At 42.3% G+C, this 26,360-nt stretch overlaps 1 protein-coding gene across 1 annotated transcript in view; it reads left to right on the forward strand.

Moving 5' to 3' along the window:
• Nucleotides 1–13,630: 13,630 nt before the first annotated feature.
• The window catches only part of LOC126236511 (esterase E4-like), a 99,727-nt gene continuing 86,997 nt past the window's right edge, over nt 13,631–26,360 (forward strand). The window contains exon 1 of the mRNA XM_049945876.1: nt 13,631–13,795. Coding sequence (XP_049801833.1) covers nt 13,661–13,795 — 135 coding nt within the window. The 5' untranslated portion in view covers nt 13,631–13,660. The remainder of the gene's footprint in view (nt 13,796–26,360) is intronic.

Raw genomic sequence — 26,360 nt, forward strand, 5'->3', positions numbered from 1 at the left:
CCACGAGAGCGAAGAAATTCTGCAACCCTGAAGGGAATGGAACCCAGGCCCAGTGCTTGCGAGACAAGCACTTTGACACCCAGCTAAGCAGGCGGACGTTGTTTAAATAATCTCTATTATCGATGGGAGGTCTTAAATTAAATAACCTCTATTATCGATGGGAGGTCTTAAACCATGAATCTCCATAATGGGTTTTAATTTAGAATGAAATTTTCACTCTACAGGGGAGTGTGCGCTGATATGAAACTTCCTGGTAGATTAAAACTGTGTGCCGGACAGAGACTCGAACTCGGGACCTTTGCCTGTCGCGGGAAAGTGCTCTACCGACTGAGCTAACCAAGTACGACTCACGCCCCGTCCTCACAACTTTACGTCTGCCAGTACCTCGTCTCCTACCTTCCAAACTTTACAGAAGCTCTTCTGCGAACCTTGCAGAACTAGCACTCCTGAAAGAAATTTGTTTCTGGTGAAGCCAATCATAAATACGAAGTAGTCTGACAGAGACGCACTCTAAAGATTCTCTTTCTTGTGGGCCACATTCCAATAATTTTATTGGGGTGAGAAATCGAGCTATCTGGACAGGGTCAATGAAACGTGTCAAAGACTTGACCGTAGTCTCACCTGTTGTCTCACAACACCATCTTTTAATAAATACCAATTCACCTGGCTTCCCTGACGTGTGCCGTCTCTCTGCATTGTAACGCTGTGCAATCTTTTTCATGATTGATTTTCAGATTCGTGTTTGCTCGTTTGCGCAAATCACGGACTTGCACAGCTTGGATGTATTCTGATTTTCTATGCCATAGATTCGACAGGTGTGAGTTAGCTTTAAACAGAAACATCAAGTTCGCCAGAATATTTTATTTTTATATGCCTCGTGAGAGCCGCTTTAACTTGTGGCTAACCCAAGAAAGCGAATTATCTCTCCTAATGTGATCACTGAGGTGAAACGCAATGAGTGCTGTACCTGAGCTGATCTGGGTAGTTAGGAGTAGTGAGTAGGCATTTGGTGGTTTTGTCCCAATGATATCATCAATGATTTCATTGATCAGTCATGGGATTTCCTCCCTCCTCCACCTTTCCCTTCTGACAGAGTTCAAACGTCCTATGGATAGAATGGCGGGAAATTCAAATTTTGGTCGGAAATTAAAAATTGTGAGATCTTAAAAAAATAAAACAGACGAGCTGTGCTAGTGTGTTTTCCCATTCCTGAGGAGGTAGGGCCACTGTTGTAAATATAAATCGGCGTGATTATGCACTGTCGTCCTAGCTTACCCGGAATACTGGCCCTGGCTCTGTTACATCAGAATCCAAGACGTGGAATAATAGGCTCTAGATGTTAGAGACCTGAAAGACTGGCCCTAGCTCTATAACGTTACACACAAATATGTTTGTCCAGGTACAGCCCAGCTCCCCGAGCTATTATACATTCAGAGATGTATGGCCAGATCATAGTGATCCTCCTAAGTTTGGACCTTAAACGTCACACTAGGGGATAGGAAGGAAGTGCTTTTCGCCCCTGCAACACATTCCTACACCCCCCCCCCCCCCCACACCCACCCACCACTGCCACTACCACCACAACCACCGCAGCCATCACGAACTCATGGTAACTGACTGGCGCCAGGCTGTAACGTCAGACTCCCGGCCACAGGTGCTGCAGCCGGCCAGGCGCTGCTATGGAGCACGAGTGACCCACGCCACCACCGCCGCAACAGGGCAGGTAACATCAGACAGCAGCCACCACTCCAGCCAATAGTTCATAGGTGAACGAGTGGTTCACAGTGATCAGCATCGCTGCTGTTGTATCAGTCCCAGGGCCTTGCGAAATGCCCCGATCGCTGGACCACATACGTTAGTCTCTGGCTGTAACCACTCTCAGCACAATGCTGGCTGTCATGTGACGTCACTGCGCACAAAGCGATGGCCGACAGGCCCCGTTACTAACTGTAGCCTTCAGTACCACACTGCACTGGTGAGGGTGGAAACCTGATGCGCCGTAGCCTGCCTGGGTTTGACCTTATTTGTAGCTATGTGTAGAGACAATGGATGTTTCTCTAAACTTGCCACATATTTGCACCCTCTAGTCACTTAGAGGTGCCAATTAGCCAGTGATTAGCCTGATACGGATATAGAAGACATGCGTCCCCTTTCCCTATTATTCACATCACAGAAATTTCAGCGGTATTTGCAGCAGACCCAAGAAACCCTCCCTTCTCAGGAATTCAAACAAATATTCCGCATGATTGACAAATTCTGGTGGTATCAGAGGAAGACAATTCATCAAATACTAATAACTAAATATTCAAAAGTGCTAATATAGAATACATTGATAGAAAGCTGGCAGAACTAGTCAACTTATAACGAAGCTTGAAGCTGATAACGGTACGTTAATAGCATTTTGCAGCAAACTCTGAAGCCTGGGGAAGAAGATGTAGTTAATTACTTCGATGATTGTTGCACGTCGATGCACAGAACTATGTATGAGCTTACTAAGCTTGATGTAGGCATATATTTGAGATATTATTTGAGCGTGTATATATATCCAGATACCTGTACAAAGAAATGAATCATGTGTGTGATATCCGTGTTCTTCTTTTGTCCGATAAACCCTTTGTATGCTAGTGTAGCGATACAGTATTCAACTTGAGTGGATGGACGAAGCATCCTCTTTTCCAAGGAGTTCGTTGTAACTGTGGGTCTGAGAATACTACGGAAAAACTGAATAACAAGAATGGAGCACTACTGCCCAGTAGTATCAGCTCGCATAATGTTGATTCGTCGTCTTCTGGAAAAACGAATGTCCTCATGTCCCTCCTAAAACATCCAGATAGTGTTCGCTTTGGGAACTGTTTTTCCCGTGTTCAGGGGAAGTATATGATGCGGAACAAATGCAGTAGCCCATTGTATGGTAGCATATTTCTTATAAGAAGAACCATGTTAACTGAAAGGGTTTTCATGAAGAAATAAGTCTGTTTGTTGAATCTTAGTCACTCGTTTTCTTTCGTTCTACCCTGTTGATTATATAATTGTTCACAATGTGTAGTTACATCTGCATTTCACGTGTCCTTTCTGAGGAGGGATGCATTGAAACAGTTGAAATATGAACACATAAAAGTTACAGGGCCAGAGGAGTGGACATAGTGTCAGCTCTGCAGAGTGGGTAGCATGTAAGTTGGCTGGCTAAGGTGCAGCAGTCGCAAAGCGCTTGCCAAAACCCTACCTTGGCCACCAAGGGCGCCGGATCTCTCCCCAACTGAGATTATTTGGAGCATTGTGGGCAGGACCATCCAAGCATCTCGGCATTTTGATTATATAAAGGGTCATTTGGACAGAATTTGACACGATATCCCTCAGAAGGGCAGCCAACAACTCTATCAATCAATTCCAAACGGAATAACTGCTTGCATGAAGGCCAGAGCTGGATCAACTTGTCATAGACTTGCTCAATGTGTGAAGCTCTTTCTCTTGAATTGATCATCCAGTTTTTCTGAAACTTTAATCACTTGTTTGACTGTACATGTACATTACATACGTCTGGGTTAGTCTGGACCCAGCGCCACACACACTCTTTGTGTGCGTGTGTGTGAATTCCTACGGGACCGAACTGATGAGGTCATCGGTCCCTAGACCTGTACTAACTTATGCTAAGAACAACAAGCAAACCCATGCCCGAGGGAGGACTCGAACCTCTGGCGTAAGTGGCCGCGCACTCCGTGGCATGGCGCCTCAAATCGCGCGGGCATTCTGCGCGTCCGATCTTTGGGTAGCACAAGTACCGGGAACTTTCAAAACACATTTACAAAATAGCATAGACCACATACAACAAGTGCAAATACGCTGGTCAACTCTCACTGTTAAGAAGTCAAACAACTTAGAAATGTATATGGGTTGTCCATCAATCAAAAGTACCTAAAAATTTAGGATAACGTAGAATAAGATATAAAACACTTCCAAAAACAACATTGTACAACAGCATTGCAATGTTAATCTGGCGCCGAGTTAGCAAGGTAACTCCCCAACTCGCTAAAGAACAATAAATGCGCAATAACGGTCCAGTAATATGGGAGATAGTGCCAAATATGCAGCAATTCCATAATGCATACACAATGCACTAAACGATAAGCAAAGAATACTTAAAAGAGGAGATTACTATGAGAAAGTCCAGCTGACATTTAGCACAAATTAAAATTTAAATAACCCCCAAAAGGTATCACATACAAAGAAGAAGACTGAAACTATATCACGACAGGCTGAGTTGTACCGCTGATCAAGACATTTTGAATTATCACAGAGCTAATCGAACAGCATTTAGAACCACAGTCAAATGCTGCAGAACATTTCTGCCAAACTACAGGATGAAGAAAAAATGCTGCACAGGGCTATGGGCATGCGATTCCTCAACCCATTTCAAGCCAAAAATGTATCTAGTAAGACATAGTCAATGGGTTTAATGCAAATGCGATTTAGAAACGGGCCTCTGACAACGATGTAAGCGAGAGCAGCATGGCCAACAATAGGAAACTTGAACCCAGCTCTCTGCTGCAGCTGCCCCCATAGCTCAATGTGAGAGATACTTCCGTGGGGAACGGATATGCAGACTCGCCGATGTTCAAGTCGTGTTTGTACCAAATTTTTTTCCAGTTAAAGTATCAAATTGTATCCAATTTACACCTCCAAAATGCGGTTTCTTGCGTATTTCTTTCTTTTACTGTATCCTTTATTTAAACATTAATACATAAATTAAACTTTTTATAGATATTAATATCCACTGTGTTCTGTCCATAACACAAATAAAGCAAATAGAAGACAATGGAGAAAAAACAGAGGTAGGCTATACTAGACTGCACATTGTGCTATGTACAAATATACCATTATGTACATTTCACATGATGCCATATCTTCACAGAGCTTGTATACATATGAGCAACGTCAATTTAGAGAAGATGTTCAAAGTGACCACCTTGAATTTACAAACAGTTCGTCACTGCTGGACACTGCGCAACATACATGCATTTACCATTGCCAAAATGACATGCATGTGAGCTATTAGGTAATATACATCCATGAGTGCAGTACTACAAATTTGTTCCTTTGAGTTTCTCTGGAAACGCATTATTTAAGTAGTTATGCGAATTCATTCCCAAGTGTGGCTCTGCACCATCATGCTGCAACCATAGCACCCACTGAATGCTTAGTGGAATGTTTTGTGATGCATCAGGCAAAGTATTGCAATGGAACTTACAAGGGGCTCATTCAGATATGGACCTCAAAGTGCTCCTCCCACGACTCCACCCAACAGGTTTATGCCAATGTGAGTAGTAAGGAAACAGGGGCATGAGTGCATTTTGTTAGTGTGGGGTGCCTACATTGAGGGGTAAACCTATCGTACTCTCTCGATTGTCAGGTAGTTAACCTATTGTTCTGTTAAGAGGATTATGACCTCGTGGGGATAATCCATCCATTTGGTTGACAGGTCCTCAATCTGTTGTTCAGTTAAGTTGCTTTCGATGTGATCCCTGCCCTTCCTATCCCTTCAAAAACCCAGCAGCACTTCCGACATCAAGTTAATTGACTAATAAATTAAACTGATTAAAAAAATTGGCGACAAATAGTTCATTGTTTCACTTTCAGTGTACACGAGCTACTTCAGGTTATTCAAATAGCCCCTCCCCCAATCACTATATCAGTTTAGTTGACGAATTACTTAAATAGTTATGCCTTAGTTTTCCTCGCCCCCCCCCCTCCCTTCCCAACAGCTCCTGGAAATACTAATTGATCAACCACAGTTTATGGAATATCGTGTAAAAATTTAGAAAATAGGTGGAATATTGTTTATTTAAAAAATTAGTAGGATGCATAGTGGCGTATATACACTGAAGAGCCAAAGAAACTGGTACACCTGGCTTATATGGCATAAGGCCCCAGTGAACATGCAGAAATGTCACAACACAACATGGCATGGACTCGACTAATGTCTGAAGTAGTTCTGCAGGGAATTTACACCATGAATCCTGCAGAGCTGTCAATAAATCCGTAAGATTACTAAGGAGTGGAGGTCTCTTCTGAACAGCATGTTGCAAGGCATCCCAGATATGCTCAATAATGTTCATGTCTGCGGAGTTTGGTGGTCAGTAGATGTGTTGGAATTGCGCAAGTCCATGGAAAGCAAGTGGACATGAATGGATGCAGGTGATCAGACAGGATGCTTTCATATGTGTCACTTGTCAGAGTCGTATCTAGACATATCAGGGGTCCCAAATCGCTCCAGCTGCACACATCCCACACCATTACAGAGCCTCCACTAGCTTCAACAGTCCCCTGCTGACATGCAAGTTCAATGGATTCATGAGGTTGTCTCTATACTCGTACACATCCATCTGCTCAATACAATTTGAAATGAGACTCGTACAAGCAGGCAAGTGGCTTCTGGTCATCAACAGTGCAATGTTGGTATTGACAGGCCTAGGTGAGGAGTAAAGCTTTGTGTCATGCAGACATCAAGGATACACGAGTGGGCCTTCGGCTTTGAAAGCCCATATCGATGGTGTTTAGTTGCATAGTTCGCATGCTGACACTTGTGGATGACCCAGCACTGAAATCTGCAGCAATTTGCGGAAGGGTTACACTTCTGTCACGTTGAACGATTCTCTTCAGTCGACTTTAGTCCCATTCTTGCAGGGTCTTTTTCTGGCCGCGGCGATGTAGGAGATGATGTTTTACCGGATTCCTGACATTCATGGTATACTCGTGAAATGGTCGTGTGGGAAAATCCCCTCTTCATTGCTCCCTGTGATATGCTGTCTCCCATCGTTCGTGCGGCGACTGTAACACATCGTTCAAATGCACTTAAGGCTTACAACTGTGCCAGACACTTGTTGCCTTGTATAGGCGCTGCTGACAGCAGGGCCCTATTCTGACTATTTACATATCTCTGCATTTGCATAAGCGTGGCTATACCAGTTTCTCTCGTCTCGTCACCCGCGCAGGTTGCACGGAGTCGGGGTTCACCGGGAATCCGTCAGCGGCCACACCACGTGCCAACGGGTTCGCCGCACTGCTGTCGGCTGCCGGGGGCTCCACAACTAGGTGAATTACGGAGCTAATCCATGAACAAAAGCGTCGGGTGGTAGCAACGATTTGATATTGGTACCTGAGAAACTCCTGTCTCCATCCCCCCGACCCTGCCGTCTCAAGTGGTCCGTATTCATGAACGTCATCAATCAGCACAAGCGAGAGAAGCCTTCCATCCAAAGCAAATACCTGACAGGGAATTGACCCATAAATACTGCTGAAGTTAGTGAATAATTAATTTCCAGCCACATGACCGTGATTTAGGGGATATAAGGCAGATGCAGTAGCTACTCGACACACAAAAAATTGACGATGCCTCAAAGGTAGCAGGTGGCTCACTCGAAATACACTTCAAAAAATGGTTGTTGTGTACAAAGAGAGAGAGAGAGATCTGTAGCTTGCTTTGCAGATGACATAGGAACTAGCATGGTATATTTCATTCTGCCGTAGGCTCTAAGCTGCCACAGCCTTCCTGGCGCACATTTTTGTGTTGCATCTCACGAAATGTTATTAAATCTGGTATGGAATATCACATCTTGAAGATTTCACAAATGTTGCTTCAGAAGACATGCTACGGGAAGTATTAATTAAATGGCTAAATAGCGTTTAAACAATTTGGTTCGCACAGTTTAAAACTACTCGAAATGAAAGAAAACCGACACTGCACAGTAGTTTGCGTGCATAAACGACAGTGCTACGTTTTTTGACGAGAAATTTCATTAAATAATCCGTACCTATTATTATTTGACCTGCCGCGCGGGATTATCCGAGCGGTGTAAGGCACTGCAGTCATAGACTGTGAGGCTGGTCCCGGCGGAGGTTCGAGTCCTCCTTCGGGAATGGGTGTGTGTGTTTGTCCTTAGGATAATTTAGGTTAATTAGTGTGTAAGCTTAGGGACTGATGACCTTAGCAGTTAAGTCCCATAAGATCTCACACACATTTGAACATTTTGAACATTATTTGACCACGACTGGAAGCGATGATGCATGAAATGATAGTCATAATTTGAAATTTCGAAGTGAATTGATACCGTTTTGGTTATAGAGTTCCTGACCACCACATGACTGTTAAGTGCATTTTCTCTTTCAAAAGTGCTATAGAATTGCTTAGTTAACTGGTTCTCTCAGCTAGATCAGGATGAAGAAGGAGGGAGGAAAGGATCTACCGCGTGATACAGTAGTAACAAAAACTACCACTTCGATGTATTGAGAAACACGATCCATTCACGGCTAACTGACTGACATCGTTGCAAGCACCCTTACAGCTCACTTACTCTCGTTCCGGACGTCAACACCCGTCGCACCGGTGGCACAGTGCAGCGCCAATGCTCAGCGACCGGAGGAAAAAACCGCCGTAAGCTCGGTCCCTGACCACAGCCGCGGAAGAGTTATGCGCAAGTGGATAAAGGATGTAAAAGACCCAAAATGGTTTAATAATGATTCGGAGGATGCAGAGGAGGCAGAGGCTGTTGCACTCTTGGTTCAAAGCGGAACGCACAAATGACGACAAGCGAAGTTTAGTAGAGATTCGTGCATCTGTGGAAACATCTATGCTCGAAGCTTACATCAACTACCACCGTTGTAAGTAGCCTGTTTGTATGTTGGCAGCGCTAGAGACTGTGTCAATATCGCTGACAGCGCTCTGCGCCCTCGGCAAGAGAGTCTGTGGTTGGACAGACTAGCAGTTAGCGAGTGGATAGAGAACTGTGTACTCATGTTTTTTTTCCTTAGTGGAGACTCTGTGCTGATAGAACATGCATTGCAAAATGAGGATGGATGTTTTTGGTAATGTTTGGTTGGTGGAATTATTGACAACCATATAATTTTTGGGACTATATGTCACATGAATGAAGTAAGATTTTTTAAATACATTGTTTCCTTTTCAACAAAATCTTTCTTTTGCTAACCATATGCCTCCTAGAAGTCTATAGTTCGTAGAATCTTTTTATTTAATTGGCTGTAGCAGCTGCTTGCAGTAATTGCTGTAGTTCGTGTTACGAATATACTCTGTGAGGTAAGTGACTTATAACAAAATGGGATTCGTGATTGAAATGAGTTTAGGCAATTAACAGAGTTGGAGGTAGTTTCATATTTCTTTAATTTCTTATTTTTTGGATTTTTATAATTTTTAGTATTTCTTACAATTCGGGGCCATTCTTTTGTGTTAATTATTGGAAGTCATGTTGTCACTGTATAACATTCTGATTGCGTTGTGGTTGTATATTGTGAGTAATAAATAAATAGGTTAAGTTTAAGTTGTCTTTGTCAGGGAAATTTCTGTAGGTCAATGGTTATATGACGAAAATAATTAAAGACTTAGTTTCACCTAGTTTCACCGTCTCACCTTAGCAAAAGATCTGGCAGAGAAAGCAAGGAAATTCTGGTCTTATGTAAAATTTCTAAGCGGGTATAAGGCTTCCATTCAATCCCTTGTTGACCAATCTGGTGGGGCAGCTGAAGATGACAAATCAAAAGCCGAAGTTTTAATTTTCGTGTTCAAGAAATCGCTGACACAGGAGAATCGTACAGACATACCGTTATTTTACCACCGAACAGACTCCCGTATTAACGACGTAGTAATAACTATCCTTTGTGTAGAGAAATAATTGAAAGATTTGGAAGTAAATAAATGACCAGGTCCGGATGGAATCCCAGTTAAATTTTACAAAAAGTACTCTAAGGCATTGGCCCCTTACCTAGCTTGCGTCTATCGTTAATCTCTCGCCAGCAAAAAGTTCCAAGCGACTGGAAAAATGCGCAGGTGACAACAGTATATGATGGTTAAAAGGAAGCACGTACAAAATTGCAGACCAATACCCCTAACCTCTGTTTGCTGCAGAAACCTTGAAAATATTCTCAGTTTGAATATAATAAATATTTTTGAGACTGAGAAGCTAATGTCCACGAACCAGTACGGTTTTAGAAAGCATCGCTCGTGGGAAACTCAGCTTGCCGTTTTCCCACATGTTATCTTGCGAACTATGGATGAAGGGCAACAGGCAGATTCAATATTTCTAGATTTCCGGAACGCATTTGACGCTATGCGCCATTGTAGGCTGTTAACTAAGGTACAAGTATGTGGAATAAGTCCATAGGTATGTGAGTGGCTCGATTATTCTTAAATAATAGATCTCAGTATGTTGTCCTCGACATGAATGTTCATCAGAGACACGGGTATCGTCAGGAGTGCCTTATGGAAATGTTGTTCTCTCTATATACAAACGATTTGGCGGGTAGGGTGGGCCACAATCTGCGGTTGTTTGCTAAAGATGCCGTGGTGTACTGTAAGGTGTCGAAGTTGAGTGACTGCAGGAAGATACAAGACGAATTAGACAAAATTTCCTGTTGGTGTGACGAGTGGCCGCTAGCACTAAATGTGGAAAAATGTACGTTAATGTGGATGAGTAGGAAGATCAAACCTGTTATGCTCAGGTGCAGTATTCCCACTGTCCTGCTTGATGCAGTAAAATCGCTTAAATACCTGGGCGTGACGTTGCAAAGGGATATTTGATGGAAAGAGCATGCAACAGCTGTGGTAGAGAAGACGAATGGTCGACTTCGGTTTGTTGGAAGAATTTAAAGAAAGACTGGTTCACGTGTAAAGGAAGCTTGTGCGACCTATTCTTGAGTAATATTAACACATTTGGGATCCGTACCAGGTCGGATTGAAGGAAGACATCGAAGCAATTCAGAGGTGGGCTGCTAGATTTGAAACCGGTGGGTTCGAACAACACATAAGAGTTATGGATATGCTTCAGGAACTGAAATGGCAATCCCTGGAGAGAAGGTGACGTTATTTTCGAGAAAAACTTTTGAAAAGGGATCCGGCATTCTGACTGCCGAACGATTCTATTGCCGCCAACTTACATTACACGTAATGACTAGGACTAGCAGTGGAACAGGGTACTTTTGGCCACGCACCGGACGGTGGCTTGCGAAGTATTTATGTAGATATTGATGTCCAAGGCTATGTCAAGTTATGAAGAAAGTGAGTGTGTGTGCGCAGTAACTCTCAGCAGAAGCATCTGCTGAGCATATACAGTGATGGTTTAAAATCAATCCTAAGTAGGAAATCTATAAAGCGTAGTCCAATCAACAATATTATGTAGCATCTACCATACACCTATGAAGCTAAGCTAACGAAAAGAATTCAATACCACAGAGCTAATCTCTCACTGGTCCAACTGATATCGAGAATGAAAAAATTGCAACATCAGATGGTAGTGCCTCATTGGGTGTTGTGGCTGGAAATTGTAGATCCTGGTGACAGCAGCAAATAAATGGCAAAGTACATACGGTAAATATAACACATAAATTTTCCAGTTCTGGTAATATCCATTTTGGAATATGGACAGAGATTTATAGGTACAGCTGTTTGCATTTCAAGCTTGTTTAATGTAGCTTCAGATTGTACGTCTGAACTTTAATTTTTTAATGCTGTTGTTCATTAATCAGATATTATTATATTGGCTCCTTTTAAATTAAATATACTGTACAGCATTGCAGTTAGAATTACACTATATATAGTTTCTGTTTAACCACTGCACATTGTGTATGTTCTGTTCCTTATTGCACCCTCAAATAACAGTTACAGGAAACATTTATGTAATTCGGACTGGGACTCACCTCATTTATTCTGAACTAGCTGTTCCTCATGACTACGCTCGCATATCATCAGTTTTGTTATGATGTGACAGTAAGTAAGCAACTGTACATGCAGTAATTTCACTACCCTCATGTGTCTGGCTGAGATATGTGTTTTAAAAAATTGCCGTTTTGAGCGGCGGTTTTCGCTAAGCCCTGAACCATTTCCTTATCTGTAACGTTAGCCATGGTGTGCGTTCCGCGCCCTCCCCCTGCACCCCCGCCTCCCCGCTGATGGCGACCCCGTCCCTCCATTTCCCAAAAGCACGACGAATCGGCGGCACGCGTTGCGTCACTGCAGAGCGGTGCGTGCGAGGTTCATTGACACGAGCGGGCATCTGTGCATCGAGCTAATCAAGTAACTGTGTATCATACGGTGTGGATATTACGCGAAAGATTTTTATTTTTGTAACATGGTTTATGTTCGCTGGTGTAAAAAAATTTGTTCTATCCCCGACTTCACACTCATAGGGAGCATTGCTTTCTTGTTACTTTATGAAGTTCTCCCTCATGGTTCAAGGCTATCTCCACACTAAATTTCATCGAAATCTGTTCGGCAGTTTAGTTGTGAAAATGTGACAAGTCCATTTCTCATTTAATAATATCAGTTTGGAAGAATGGATTAAACGCTTTGAGGATTAATGTTTATAGAATACTCCGTCGGTTCTCGGAGGAACATAGACTTCCTGCATAAACAGTGTTAATGACCCACAACAATACTTATTTAATAATTCGTTAAGAATTGGCTATCAGCTTCTTAGGTCATCGTCAGATAACTTAATACTACACAGACCGTCCCACAAATTCAGCTAGAGTTCGTATCTGTACAACGATCATTCTACAAAGATTACGTTCACCATTCTTATGACATAGAAGCCTATCCCACTACCCACTTGTATAACATATTTGGTTTATGCATTCGTATACGGTAGTTTTAATATCTGAATATACCATAATATAAGATTTATTTGCTCAGATTCTCTTTGGGTATTACGTTATGCTTGCGTTTTGTATCGATAGTCATAAAATCTTACATTTGTGTAACAATCTTTTGTACAACTATGTACCCTCGCTGTAGTTGTGTAGATTATCTGTTTAGTATTAAGTTATCTGATGATGGGCTAGGAAGCCGAAAACCGCTTCAAAACTAGCTATTAAATAAATATTATTGTGCAACATTAATACTGTGTATACAAGCTTTTAACACTTTGTATAAGCACTGTATTCATTATGTTGGATCATATTACGTAGAACATATCAAGCAATAAAAGCATTTTCACAAATGATACAGGTCGAACACCAAAGAGTATACAGCTTTTTCAAAGCGTAATCATGTTTCCTACGTCACGTTAAATTCTTTAAACGATGATTCGATTTTGATGAAATAAAACCTGTACGTTGCCGCACGCTACCCTGAAGTTATCTGAGAAACCCCCATGAACATTCATTATGGAGTTTTAGAGCTTAGCGTGTCCAACGGAGAAACAAACGCGACGGTTTTAAATAAATTTTAAATCACAATACGATATTGCTGTGCCTGTGTAATTCCGAATTACTATTACATGCATCCATGTCCGATGGAACAGGCACTGCGGCTGCTACATTCGTCATGAAACACATGAAATGTATTCGCAGTTACGAATATGTTCTGACGTCAGCTATATAATGGAACGACGACAGTAAAAATTTGTACCGGATAGGCCACCGCTCGCGAGAAGAGGGAAATCCAGGGTCGAGTCCTGTTCCGGCACATATTTTCATTGTCGCTCCATTACACACCTGATGGCAGTACACATTCACAAGTGCTCTGCCCCTCTCCCCCTCCAGCGCCAACACGACAGGAAGCGGCGGCGACCTTAGCGGCTGCCCACGACCCGAGGCAACGCTCCAACGCGATGCGCTAGTAGAAGGCAGGCCCTGTCTTGCGAGAGAGCGTAGCGACATGGCTTCCGTTACAGCAACCGTCCGCCAGGGAGCTCTGAGGGGAAAGGTCGCCACCACTCACAGTGGCAAGAAGTATTACAGCTTCCAGGGCATCCCTTATGCCAAGCCGCCGGTTGGCCCACTCAGGTTCCAGGTTAGTAGTCGAGTTTTAAAGTCAGCTGACTTGTCTCACTGACGCGTCTTTATAGGAACTGTAATAGAGTCAGGTGTTCTTCTTTCAAGAAAATGATTTAAAAGACGGTATTATGCAGGTTTTTATGGCAACTTGAAGTCACAAATCGTCTTCCAAGACATTTAAAATACTCCATACTTCTCAAGTCAAGCTCCTTTCACCCTACCCCTGCTGCCTCCACCCCTCCCCCTTAAAAAAAACTGTCGTGTGAACCCGTTGACAGTGGGTAGTCTTTACTCAGCTCTGTAAAACGTAAACATGTTTTAAGTGATGGGTATTATAAAGAAAATGAGGCCTACAAAATGTTTTCTTTGGTGTCATTATCTTAAATCTTACCACATTGTTTTACGTAGGACCCTTTGTACATTGTTCGATGCAAGTAGCCTGACGTCTCCAATTAAACGATCTTCCTTTGAATGTGGTTGACAGTTTAACAGCCGGCCGTTGTGGACGAGCGGTTCTAGGCGCTTCAGTCCGGAAGTGCGCTGCTGCTACGGTCGCAGTTTCGAGTCCTGCCTCGGGCATGGATGTGTGTAATGGCCTTAGGTTAAGTCTAGAGGACTGATGACCTCAGATGTTAAGTCCCATAGTCCTCAGAGCCATTTTTGACAATTTAACGAATAATATTATCCATAAACTAATTTTATTGTGCGCAATTATTCAATTACTATATTTTGCGATTACTTACAGCGAGCTTTCTAAAATCCTTTCTAACCTGCATTCTCGTATGTTGCTCGTAAACACATCAAAACACTGCACATATTTATGGATTTTCAGTCTTATTTAAGACATTTCCACTTTGTTGTTGTGGTCTTCAGTCCAGAGACCGGTTTGATGCAGCTCTCCCCGCTGCTCTATCCTGTGCAAGCCTCTTTATCTCCGAGTAACTACTGCAGCCTTCCGAATATGCTTACTGTATTCTTCCCTAGGTCTCCATTTACGATTTTTACCCTTCACGCTTCCCTCCAATACTGAATTGGTGATCCCTTGATGGCTCAGTATGTGCCCTACCAACCGATCCCTTCTTCTAGTCAAGTTGTTCCACAAATTCCTCTTCTCCCCAATTCTATTCAGTACCTCCACATTAATTACCTGATCTATTCATCTAACCATCAGCTTTCTTCTGTAGCACTGTATTTCAAAAGCCTTTTCCACTTTACGAAACACGATGTTAGTGTAGCAGCTGTATGTACAGTCCCTGTTGATGGAGACTTGTTTTCATATCACTTTGGCGCAAAGTTCGAACTTTGTTTACTTTCTAGCTTCCTCTGCATACACAGCCCCTCTGTGTGTTTGTGTGTGTGTGTATGTGTGTGTGAGTGTGTGTGTGTGTCTTTAACAGTTGCTTTCACGTTTTAATTACTTTGCCATTGCATAGCATACTGTAGTCGTTTAAGGATATGTTACCCTGTGGCCATGCCTTCTGTATGTGGAAATTTTTTAATGTAAGTTTGTTGCACAGGCCATGGCTGGATTTTGGTATTTTTAAGTCTATTTTAGTTGGATGATAGTTGTGGGATATGAAGTCATCAGCAAATGTGATATTGGTGCTGTTACTTTTATGAACACTGGACTGTTCTGAACAGTTTGTTTCTAAGTTCCTCTAAAAGTAAAGATTAGATTAGCACATTTGCTGACCACTGAACGACCGACAAACATCACCGAATTGAGAAACAGACTTAAAAATATAGACATTCGACCACAGCCCTTACTATAAACTTAAAACACGAAAAAACCTTATACATAGAAAGCATCAGCAGAAAGAAAGCAATTTATGAACGACTACACTACACTATGCAATGGCACACTAGCTGGATGCACAGCACTCAGAAGCAACAGTAACACTATCATTCGATTAGTAGAGATGTATTATTTACTTGCGAAATTCCGCAAAACATGGTTTTTTTCTGAATGATGCATGTTGTTTAAATTCATTACTTCATTGTTTTTTGACTCATCAGTCTTCTGGTTTGATGCAGTCCGCCACGAATTCGTGTTGTGTGCCAACCTATGCACCTCAGGACAGCACTTGCAACCTATGTCTTCAATTATTTGCTAGATGTATTCCAATCTCTTTCCTTCTCTATTGTTTTTACCCTCTACAGATCTCTCTAGTTCTATGGAAGTTAGTCCTTGATGTCTTAACAGATATCCTATCATCATGCCCCTTCTTTTTGTCAGTGTTTTCGACTTATTCCTTTCCTCTCCGATTCTGTGCAGAACCTCCTCATTCCTTACCTTATCAGTCCACCTAATTTTCAATATTTGCCTGTAGCACCACATCTCAAGGGTTCGATTCTCATCTGTTTCAGTTTTCTCATAGTCCATATCTCACTCCCACACAATGCTGTGTTCCAAACGTATGTTCTCAGAAATTTCTTCCTAAATTAAGACCTTTTGTCTGATACAAGCAGACTTCTCCTGGCCAAGAACGCCATTTTCGCCAGTGCTAGTCTGGTTTTTATGTCCCCCTTGTCCGTCCGTCATGGCTTATTTTCCTGCCTAAGTAACTGAATTCCTCAACTTCGTCTATTTCATAACTCCAATATTGATGTAAAGTTTCACACTGTTCTCATGTTTACTACAACTCATTAGTTCTGTTTTTATTCGATTTACTCTTCATATTTTGTACTCACCAGACAGTTCATTTCGTTCAACACATATTGGAATTTTTCACTGAGGATAGCAACGTCAGCAGCGAATTTTATCATTAATATCCATTCACCTTGAGTTTTAATCTTACTCTTGAACCTTTCTTTTATTTTTGTCCCTGCTATAGATTGGACAGTAGGGACGAAAGACTACATTCAAGAATTTCATCCTTTTTAATCGGAGCAGTTCTTACTTGATCTTACACTCTTACTGTTGCCTCTTGGTTCTCGTATGCATAGTATATTGCCCGCCTTTCCCTACAGCATGTGCCTTTTTTTTCAGAATTGCGAACGTCCTTCACTAACTTACATTGTCGAATGTTTTTTCGTGTCGAGAGATTCGATGGACGTGTCTAGATTTCTTATCAGTCCTGATTCCGTTATCGATCGCAACGTCAGACCTGACTCTCTGATGTCTATACCTTTCCTAAAGCGAAAATGATAGTCATGTAACAAATCATCAATTTCTTTTCCCATTCTTCTCTATATTATTCCTGTCAGCAACAAGTAAACATGAACTGTTAAGCGGATTGTGCGATAAATCTCGCTTCGATTCCTTCTATCTTGAGGATCGTATGGATGATGTTTCACCAAAAGTCTGATAGTATGTCGCCAGTCTCATACACCCTACTCACCAACGTTAATAGCTTTTTGTTGTCATTTCTTCCAAAGATTTTAGAAATTCTGTTTGGATATTACCTATCCCTACTGCTTTGTTTTACCTTAAGTCTTTCAAATATCTTCTAAATTCTTAAGAAGGATCCTCCACCTCTTCCCTATCGACTCCTGTTCCTTCTTCTATCACTTCGTCAGATAAGTCCTCCCCTCATTGAGCCCCTCAGTGTACTCTTTCCACCTTTTCGCTCTCACTTCTGCATCTGACAGAGGAATTCTCATTGCACTCCATGTTACCGCCCTTGCTTACTTAATTTCATCGGAGGTTGTTTCGACTTTTCTATATGCTGCGTTAGTCCTTCATACAATCATTTCTTTTTCGGTTTCTTCATGCTTTTATGCAGAAATTTCGCCTTTAGCGTCCCTGAACTTACTTTTTATTTCGTTTCTAGGAGACCTGTGTTTCTGTATTCCTGAATTTCCCTGAATACTTTTGTAATTCCTTCTTTCATCGATCGGCTGAAGTATTTCATCCGTTATCCATGGTTTTTTCGCAGTTTCCTTCCTTGTACTTCCGGATTTCTTCCAACTTCCGAAACTGCTCGTTTTACAGATGTCCATTCCTCTTCAACTGAACTTCTTATTGAGCTACTCATTTTCGCAGTATCTCTAGCCTCAGAGCACCTTAAGCACGTCTCTTTATTACTTAGTACTTCCGTATCGACTCCTGTTCCTTCTTCTACCACTTCTATGTTCATTGATTCTTCCTGACTAGTCTGTTGAACTTAAGCTTACTCTTCATCTTTACTAAATTGTGATCTGAGTCTGTATCTGCTGCAGGGTAAGCCTTACAATTAAATACCTCATTTCGGAATCAATACCTGTTTATGATGTAATGTAACGTAAATGTTCTTGTAACTCCCGGCTTTTTCCTAGTATACCTCGTCCTCTTGTTCGCTCCTGAAGAGAGTATTGGCTGTTACTAACTGGAATTAGTGTTCCTCTTCTCTCGTTCCTACTACCAAGCCTACATTCTCCCGTAACCCATATTTTACCCACTCCCCTACAACCGCATTCAAATCCCTTTATGTACTAAACTACCCGTTCAACATCCTCATATACTTCCTGTATCTCTTCATCTTCTGGTTGTTAACATCGGCATCTATACCTAAACTGTTGTTGTCAGTGTCAGTTTGGTGTTGAGTGCGATGAGAACAATCGCATCAGTGAACTGTACACAGTAACTCACTCTCTGCTCTATCTTACAATTCATAATGAATTCTACTCCCGTTATACCATTTTCTGCTGATGTTGATATTACCCGATACTCATCTGACCAAAATCCTACTCTTGTCACCATTTTACTTCACTGACCCCACTGTATCTACATCGAACCTGAGCATTTCCCTTTCCACTCTTCCCTGCCAAGTTCAGACTTTTCACATTCCATGCCCCAACTTGTAGAACGTTACCCTTTGTTTAATTATTCAAGCTTTTTCTCCTAGTCACCTTCCCTACATCTATTTGAATCTGCTTACTGTATTCGAGGCTTCGTCACCCACCGCAGATATTACCCCACACACTTCCACGACCAACCTGATGAATCCTTGATACCTGAGGATGTGTTCTGTCAACCGGTTTCTTCTTTCAGTTAAGTTGTGATGTAAATTATTTTTTTCCAAAATTCGATTCAGTGTCTCGTCATTTGTAATACGATCCACTCATGGTATCCTCAGAATTTTTTGCTTCTTTCCTCCCCCAATACCATTCCTTCGTGTCACCAATTGTGCTTTCATGGACTATAATTGAGTACCATTTATAACCTATGTAAGCAAGTCTGATGTAGGAGCGATCACAATCAATAGTAATAAAATATTATGCAGAACGGTCTAGACCACACAAAAGCACTTTTATTCGTGATTACCAGTTTAGACCTGATGTGGATCTTCTTCGGACGATACTTCAGGGATGACATGTGGAGATGGTGACACGGAACAGGAACTGTGAATACCACCCATTGAATCGACGACATGAGTGAGTGGTGCCACAGTTCCTACTCCATGCCGTCGTCTACACACGTCGTCAGTGGAGTATGGACCAAAGAAGTTCCACATCGGGTTGAGAAAAAGTGTTTCTAAGTGATAAAGACTGTACTATATTATACTTTATTCGATGTCATTGCTTATTTGCACTCGTGGATTTCCTCATAATGAGATAATGAGATAATAATATTGTAAATTTGAAATAAAATTAACGCGGCCGTTTTTACAATAGTGTAAAGTGATAAAATTGCTTTAGCAAGAAAAATGGCTAACTAAAAGTAGTTTCATATTACTCTAGGTTGAATAAAGTATGTGTCTCCACACATGGAAAAAATAGTCTTTTCTGGGCAATACGGAAGAAAGTAAAATAACTGTACTGGCAATAAAATAATTTATTTCTTCAAATTATATAACAACAGTTTTCAATAGGTAACACTGTTCTACAAAAAAAAACTTTTTTTCTATTTCTGATAAAAAATATTGTGATCCTAGTTGTATTTTGAGTGCTGAATTGAAAACTGTTTTTGGTTTTTTTCTGTCAGGGATAGTTTATGAGTAATCGCAATTTTATTTCTCTTTTCAGTTCGTGATATAGTGCAGCAAACGTGAGGTGAAATTCGACAGACAAATGCACATCTTTATGATGTTATAAGTTCATCACATTAATGGAGGGTGGGATCTAACTTATAACACAGTAACCTTTGTGTATAGACTTTAAAGCATTTATTTGACATGAGAAATTACAGAAAATTGACAAACAATGAGCCACTGCATTGTAATGCACATCACTTTTTTCTCTTGTATTGTGAATCTTTCTTCTCTCGAATGATATTCCAGCAATAATCTGCTAACATAGAAGGTACCCACTTCCCTTCATAGCGCCTTTCTATGGTAGAAATGTCTTTATGGAATATTTCCCCATGTTCATCCGATATGTCACTACAACTCTCTGTGAAGTAGTCCAGATGAGAGTCCATCATATGTACCTTCAAAGACATATTGCACCCCAAATCCTGATATGCTTTGATTATATCCTTCACCATTGCTTTGTAGTTAGTAGCTCTTCTTCTTTCAAGGAAGTTTTCCGACACCATCTTGAAACAGTCCCATACGGTTTTTTCTTTATCAGTTAAACATGCTTCAAAATTTGCATCTTTCTGCAGCTCCCTGATTTGTGGGCCCACACATACATCTTCCTTTATTTTTGCAGCTGAAAGATGGGGGAATTTGTTATCTAGATATGCAAACCCACGGCCTGTTGGATCCATGGCCTTCACGAATTGTTTCATCAGGCGAAGTTTGATGTGAAGTGGTGGAAGTAGTATATATTCAGGAGCTACCAGACTTTCACGTTGTACATTCTTTTCGCCAACTTTCCATCTTCGCCTAGGCCATTTCGTTTTCACGTAGTCAGAATTTCGGTCTCGACTATCTCACTCGCAAAGAAAACAGGCATACTTTGTGTAGCCTTGTTGCATTCCCAGTACCACAGCAAATTACCTTGAAATCTGCACATATTTTCGGGCCGGCCGGAGTGGCCGAGCGGTTAAAGGCGCTACAGTCTGGAACCGCACGACAGCTACGGTCGCAGGTTCGAATCCTGCCTCGGGAATGGATGTGTGTGATGTCCTTAGGTTAGTTAGGTTTAAGTAGTTCTAAGTTCTAGGGGACTTATGACCGCAGCAGTTGAGTCCCGTAGTACTCAGAGCCATTTGAACCATTTTGCACATATTTTCCATTTGTGTTCATTGTATTTTAATGAATTTAGCATCCTTTGTACGAATTCGTAATTCTCTTTTGTCAAACTAGCGTAAGCTACTGGAACAGAGGGTATTTTATTTCCGTTGTGGAGCAAAACACCCTTCAGACTTGTTTTCGGTGCATCTATGAAAAGTCTCCACTCCTGTGAAATATAAGTGAAGTTCAGCACTTTCATCAGGCCAGCAACGTCTTTGCAAAATGTCAGTGCTTCGTCAGTTGAAAAATAAGAAATAAAGGCGTGTTCTCTGTGCCTGAACACACCGATTTTAGTACTTTGGTGCAGTAGATTATACTCTTGCAATCTTGAACCAAGCAGCTGCGCCTTTTGTTTACTTAGTCCTACATCACGTACTAAATCATTTAAATCTGCCTGTGTTAACAAATGTGGCGATGACTCACTTGTTCAATGATATAAAGAATCATCATCTGTGATTTCTTCAGTACTACTTATTTCACTGTCACTCGGAATTTGACCTCGGGCTCTTGAAGGTACTGGAAGGTTGTCGGAATGCTGCACTGGCATTCTCGCTGAAGGCAGATCTGGGTAAACAATGTGCCTCTTCGACTTTTTGTTTGTAAAACCATGAATTTTTGTTAGACAGAAATAACAATCAGTAACATGGTCCTTAGGCTCCCTCCACACCTTGGGAACAGCAAACAACGCCACATTCTCTTTACCTTTCCACCACTGAATTAGTTTGCAGTAACATATAGCACAACAGAAATGTGGTGCCTATTCTTTATCTTGGTCTCCTACCTCTACTCCAAAGTAATGTTTGTATGCTTTCTTTATGACTGAAGAAATTTTCTTCCTATTTCTGGCAAAAGTGAACTTCCCACAGATGTAGCAGAAGTTGTCCGGCTTATATCGACATCCACGACGACGTGACATTTGTGCAAATTTAAAAATACCACTCTGGTAATACACCTGTATTAAATTAATAGTAGGGAACTAGAGGAACGCTGATGTGTAAAAACATGCAGTCGTTTTACCTTCAGCACCAGGCTCAATCAGTTTACACACAGGAACTAAAAGATTCAACAGTGCTCGGAAATATGACACACAGTTACTTGTCAGCCAAAAAAACCCACTCGTTAAGACTGGCACAAATTGCGGCTAACACCACTGTTGTAAACTCGATGCACCTGCCCCTAGGAGGTGTGAAGCTTTACTGCCGAGGCAGCGACCGGCTGTCGTCGTTCGAGTTAATGAGATGTTTCAGGTGGTCTTAATGACATGGGTGTGGCGGGGGATAAGCTAATGATGTCTGATTCTTCCCACCTGCTGTTGCACAAGAAATTATCACGTTCTATCACTATTGGATACGGCAATATACCCGTATTTCTCTACAACGTCTCTGTGTATGCCTTAAATTGTGAATATATATATATATATATATATATATATATATATATATATATATATATATATATATATATACATAAAAAGTATCCCTGACAACATTTTGTTTACATATTTGAATTTCCCGTGGTAAAATGGTCTAGAAGCACAAACTTTAATATCAGAAATAGAACCCATGTCGAACAGTGTAATTGTCATGAAATAATAAAAGGATCTTCTGACTGTAGGCTAACGTGATAGACTCCCTTAATATTTGTGCAGTTGCCTCTCTTTCCTCCAAACGCCTCTTTAATTTTCCTATAGGAGTCTTCAATTTTTCCCTAGTTATGCAAGCTTCTACAGCCTTGCATTTGTCCACTAGCCACACCTGCTTAGTCGTATTGCACTTTCTTTCAGTCTCATTAGTTAGATGTTTGTATTCCCTCTCATTTCCTTTATTTGTTGCATTTTTATGTATTTCTCTAGCTTCCCTACCATGTATCTCCTGGGTTGTTGTAGGATTTCTGCTAGGTGTTGTCTTTTTACGGATGAGATTGATCCCTTCCCTACCTAATGTTCCCATTGAAACTCTCAACAGTACATGTTTCTATCAACTTATCCAACTTTCATTTCTCAAATTTCCTACCTTTTTGCAATTTTTCAGTTTTAATCTGCACTTGGCCATTATCAGAAACACGTCATAACGTTGCAGTAAATAAATACGTCCCTTGGGGCTCCCAATTTTTTCGTGAGCTTGTGAATGGTACACATGCAGTCCCGAGCTGTTGCATTCCATTCTTCCTTCCCCGTATTTATTTCCTTCTCTGTGTTCCTCCCTCCTCATCCTCGCTCCTTCCCTGCTGCCCCCTCTTTTCCATCTCTCGGTTTTCTTATTTATGTCGACCTAACTCTCCACCTGGTTATCTGGACTTCTTGTAGTTTTGTTTTTCTTGTCTGTTCTCTTTCATCCTTTTTGGCGTATTCTGGTCCCACCTTGGGGCTTGACTTCTAAATTGTTTATTTTTAGTATGAGCTATTTGGGGAAAAACGCGATCCATAGCTATACAGCGTGGATTATTCTCCCTGTGTTGCTTCCTCTTTTCCTTCCCTGCTGTAGCACCCCTCTGCCCTTCTAGGTCACCAGCACATGCAGCCAGTCAATGAAATGGGGCAGTAATATACCATCTGGCTGAGCCTCCTGACAACACAGGTATCACACTAGTCATAACGCTGCTGTTGCCTCCCCATGTATGCAAAGGAGTGGTTGCTTGTCATTCTGGAGCATCGGAACTCCTGGAAATGGCCAACGTGCCAAACAGCCCTTGCTGTAACTGGGTAGCACACAAGGGGAGAGCCCCTAATTGCAGTGGATGGTACGTGGGCTGATGCTTGGCACATGAAGCGCATCAATCTGAAAAAATCTGGCCGTTTCCAAATGGCCTTCTCTTCAAGTGGTTACAGATCATTGAATGCTGCTTCATATGACCCTGCCACCTTCCCTTTCCTGGCTATACCCTGGGATGAAACACTTTTACCACTACCTGGTCTGTACTAGTAGAGACAGAGTAAGATTCACCGCCAGAAAGCTGTTATTTGTTGTGAAGAATATCGAGAACAAGTTTGCCAAAGTGGAGTTTCCCAGTAAGATGGGGGTCAGGCCCTTTGTTTATCAAAGCTTCTGTCACCCAATCTGCAGCTCTTCGTGCTTGTGAACTTGTGTCTTGGTGATGTCCTAGTGTCTGTTACCTCTTACCAGTCTAAATATGGTCCAGGGAGTGATTTTTCATAGGGACCTCATCCTTAAAATTGATGAGGTACTCTGGGCTAATCTGGAGTGACACAGCACTAATTTTGTTGAATGCATGCAGAAGAGTAATAAAGACAACCACACCACTACATGCATATTTTTTCAGGCTTTTGAGGAAGATTATCCCCCCCCCCCCCCCCCAGAGAATGTCAGGGTTATGTTACACCAATGTGACGTGGAGCTGTGTGTCACGTCACCCATGAGGTGCTTTTGGTGCTTGCGTTTTGGTCATAAGTCTTCCCGCTGTGTGGGGGACACTCTTTGTGGTGACTGTGGACACTCACTCCATGAGGGAAGCCACTGTGTTCCGTCACCTGAAGGTGTAACTGGTCATGACCGCCACTCTCCATGCTCACCATATTGCCCATTTTAAATAAAAGAAGGTCCCATTGTCGATGTCTTCTACTTTTGCCTCTTCCTTACCTTGGTCCTATCCCCCATTCCTCTCCCCCTACACTGCAACTCCCCCTTCCCTTCCCTCCCACGCAACAACTCCTGTCACTTCCCCTAAAGGAACTGCTCCTCCTCCTCCTGCTCCTCCACCATCACCTCCTTCCTACTGCTCTTCCTCCTTCTGACACACCTCCCCTGCATTCTCGAGATAGGAAGCCTGCAACCTTTGGTCAGACGAGGAATTCAGAAGTGCAAGGACACGGCTTCGTTGGCATCCCAGGTGTCTCACCCCCTCCTTCTCACTCCAAATCACAACCAGTTTTTATGAATGTCACCACTTCATCAGTGACGATCGCTGACCCAGTGACATAACCTCCCCTGGATTCTTTTTGTCGAACCTGGACTCTTTCCACATGACAATCCAGTAAACAGCAATGGATATTACCGTCACCTACTGGAAAGACAATAACTTGTTACCTCTTATTCTTCATTCTGTCTTGCTCATCAAGAAATGCACTTTCATGATAACCACCGCCAGCATTTTGTGGCTATCAGGTGTTTTTTGGAACCACACCAGCCCTGAAACAGCATCTGGAAGTTTCTGCACTTGGGGTCACACCAATGTTAGCAGTGACTGGATCCCCCTTGGTACCAACCTGGAAGCAATAGTGGCACGAGTGCGAACAGCCCCACCATTTGTAATGTCTACCTCCACCCAGTTAGCCCACATCTTTATGTTGGAAAAAAATGGTTCAAATGGCTCTGAGCACTATGGGACTCAACTGCTGTGGTCATAAGTCCCCTAGAACTTAGAACTACTTAAACCTAACTAACCTAAGGACAGCACACAACACCCAGCCATCACGAGGCAGAGAAAATCCCTGACCCCGCCGGGAATCGAACCCGGGAACCCGGGTGTGGGAAGCGAGAACGCTACTTTATGTTGGACTGCGTACCTTAACACAGGAACTCCCACCCCCATATCTCCTCTTCTGGGATGTCAGCACACACCTCCCCTTGTACGGGGGGTGCAACTTAGCTGTCAGTGCCACTCATGGCACCTTGGCCGCCATCGATCTCATTGTCTCCTCCCCTGTTCTTGTGCCTCCACTACATTGGTCACTTTTCGGTGAGTCTATAGTTGCCCCTCCGCCGTCAGGCAGAGGGGCTCCCATTTGGGTATTCTGCAGAGCTATATATATATATATTCATGCTGCTGGCACTGCTGTCCCTCTAGGTAGAGGTGATCCTCGTCGTCGACTAATACTGTGGTCGGCCAAGGGCATAGCAGTCGCCATTCAGGACCGCTGAGAGGCGCTGCAACGATTTAAGGGACACCCTTCGTAGACTATCCTTATCGCTTTTCAGCATCTCCATGCTAAGACTCGCTGCCTTATTAAACAGAGATAAAAGGAATTCTGGGAGCGCTGTTTCCTACCTGGGGACAAAAGCGTCTTCATACTACGTTTTGTCGAATCTCCATAGCCTTCGGGACTGCCAGTGACAGCCAACTGTCCAGGGTCTTTTCCTACGGTGTATTCCATAACTTCTTGCATAACACCTAGCAACACACTTTGCGACAGCATTGGCGTCCTCTTCCTATTCTGCTATCTTCTCTGGCAGAAACAATGAGTTGAAGAAACCTCCCTTTGTTTCAACCCCACCAAACTGAAGCCTATAATGAATCCTTAACTGAATGGGAATTATTGTAGGTTGTTATTTCTTCACATAACTTAGCGTCAGGCCTAGATTCCATCCACAACCGTTGATCCAACACTTGGACGTTTCCCAGAGACAATTTCTTCTCAGGGCTATCCCCATACTTAAGCTTCGGGAGAACGCGACATCTCTCGGTAGGTACCTGACCAATTTTCTTTGTAAACTGCTGGAGAGGATTGTTAGCTTCCTGTTAGGT

The sequence above is a fragment of the Schistocerca nitens genome, chromosome 2, assembly GCF_023898315.1.
Source record: "Schistocerca nitens isolate TAMUIC-IGC-003100 chromosome 2, iqSchNite1.1, whole genome shotgun sequence".
In the NCBI taxonomy this organism is placed as follows: domain Eukaryota; kingdom Metazoa; phylum Arthropoda; class Insecta; order Orthoptera; family Acrididae; genus Schistocerca; species Schistocerca nitens.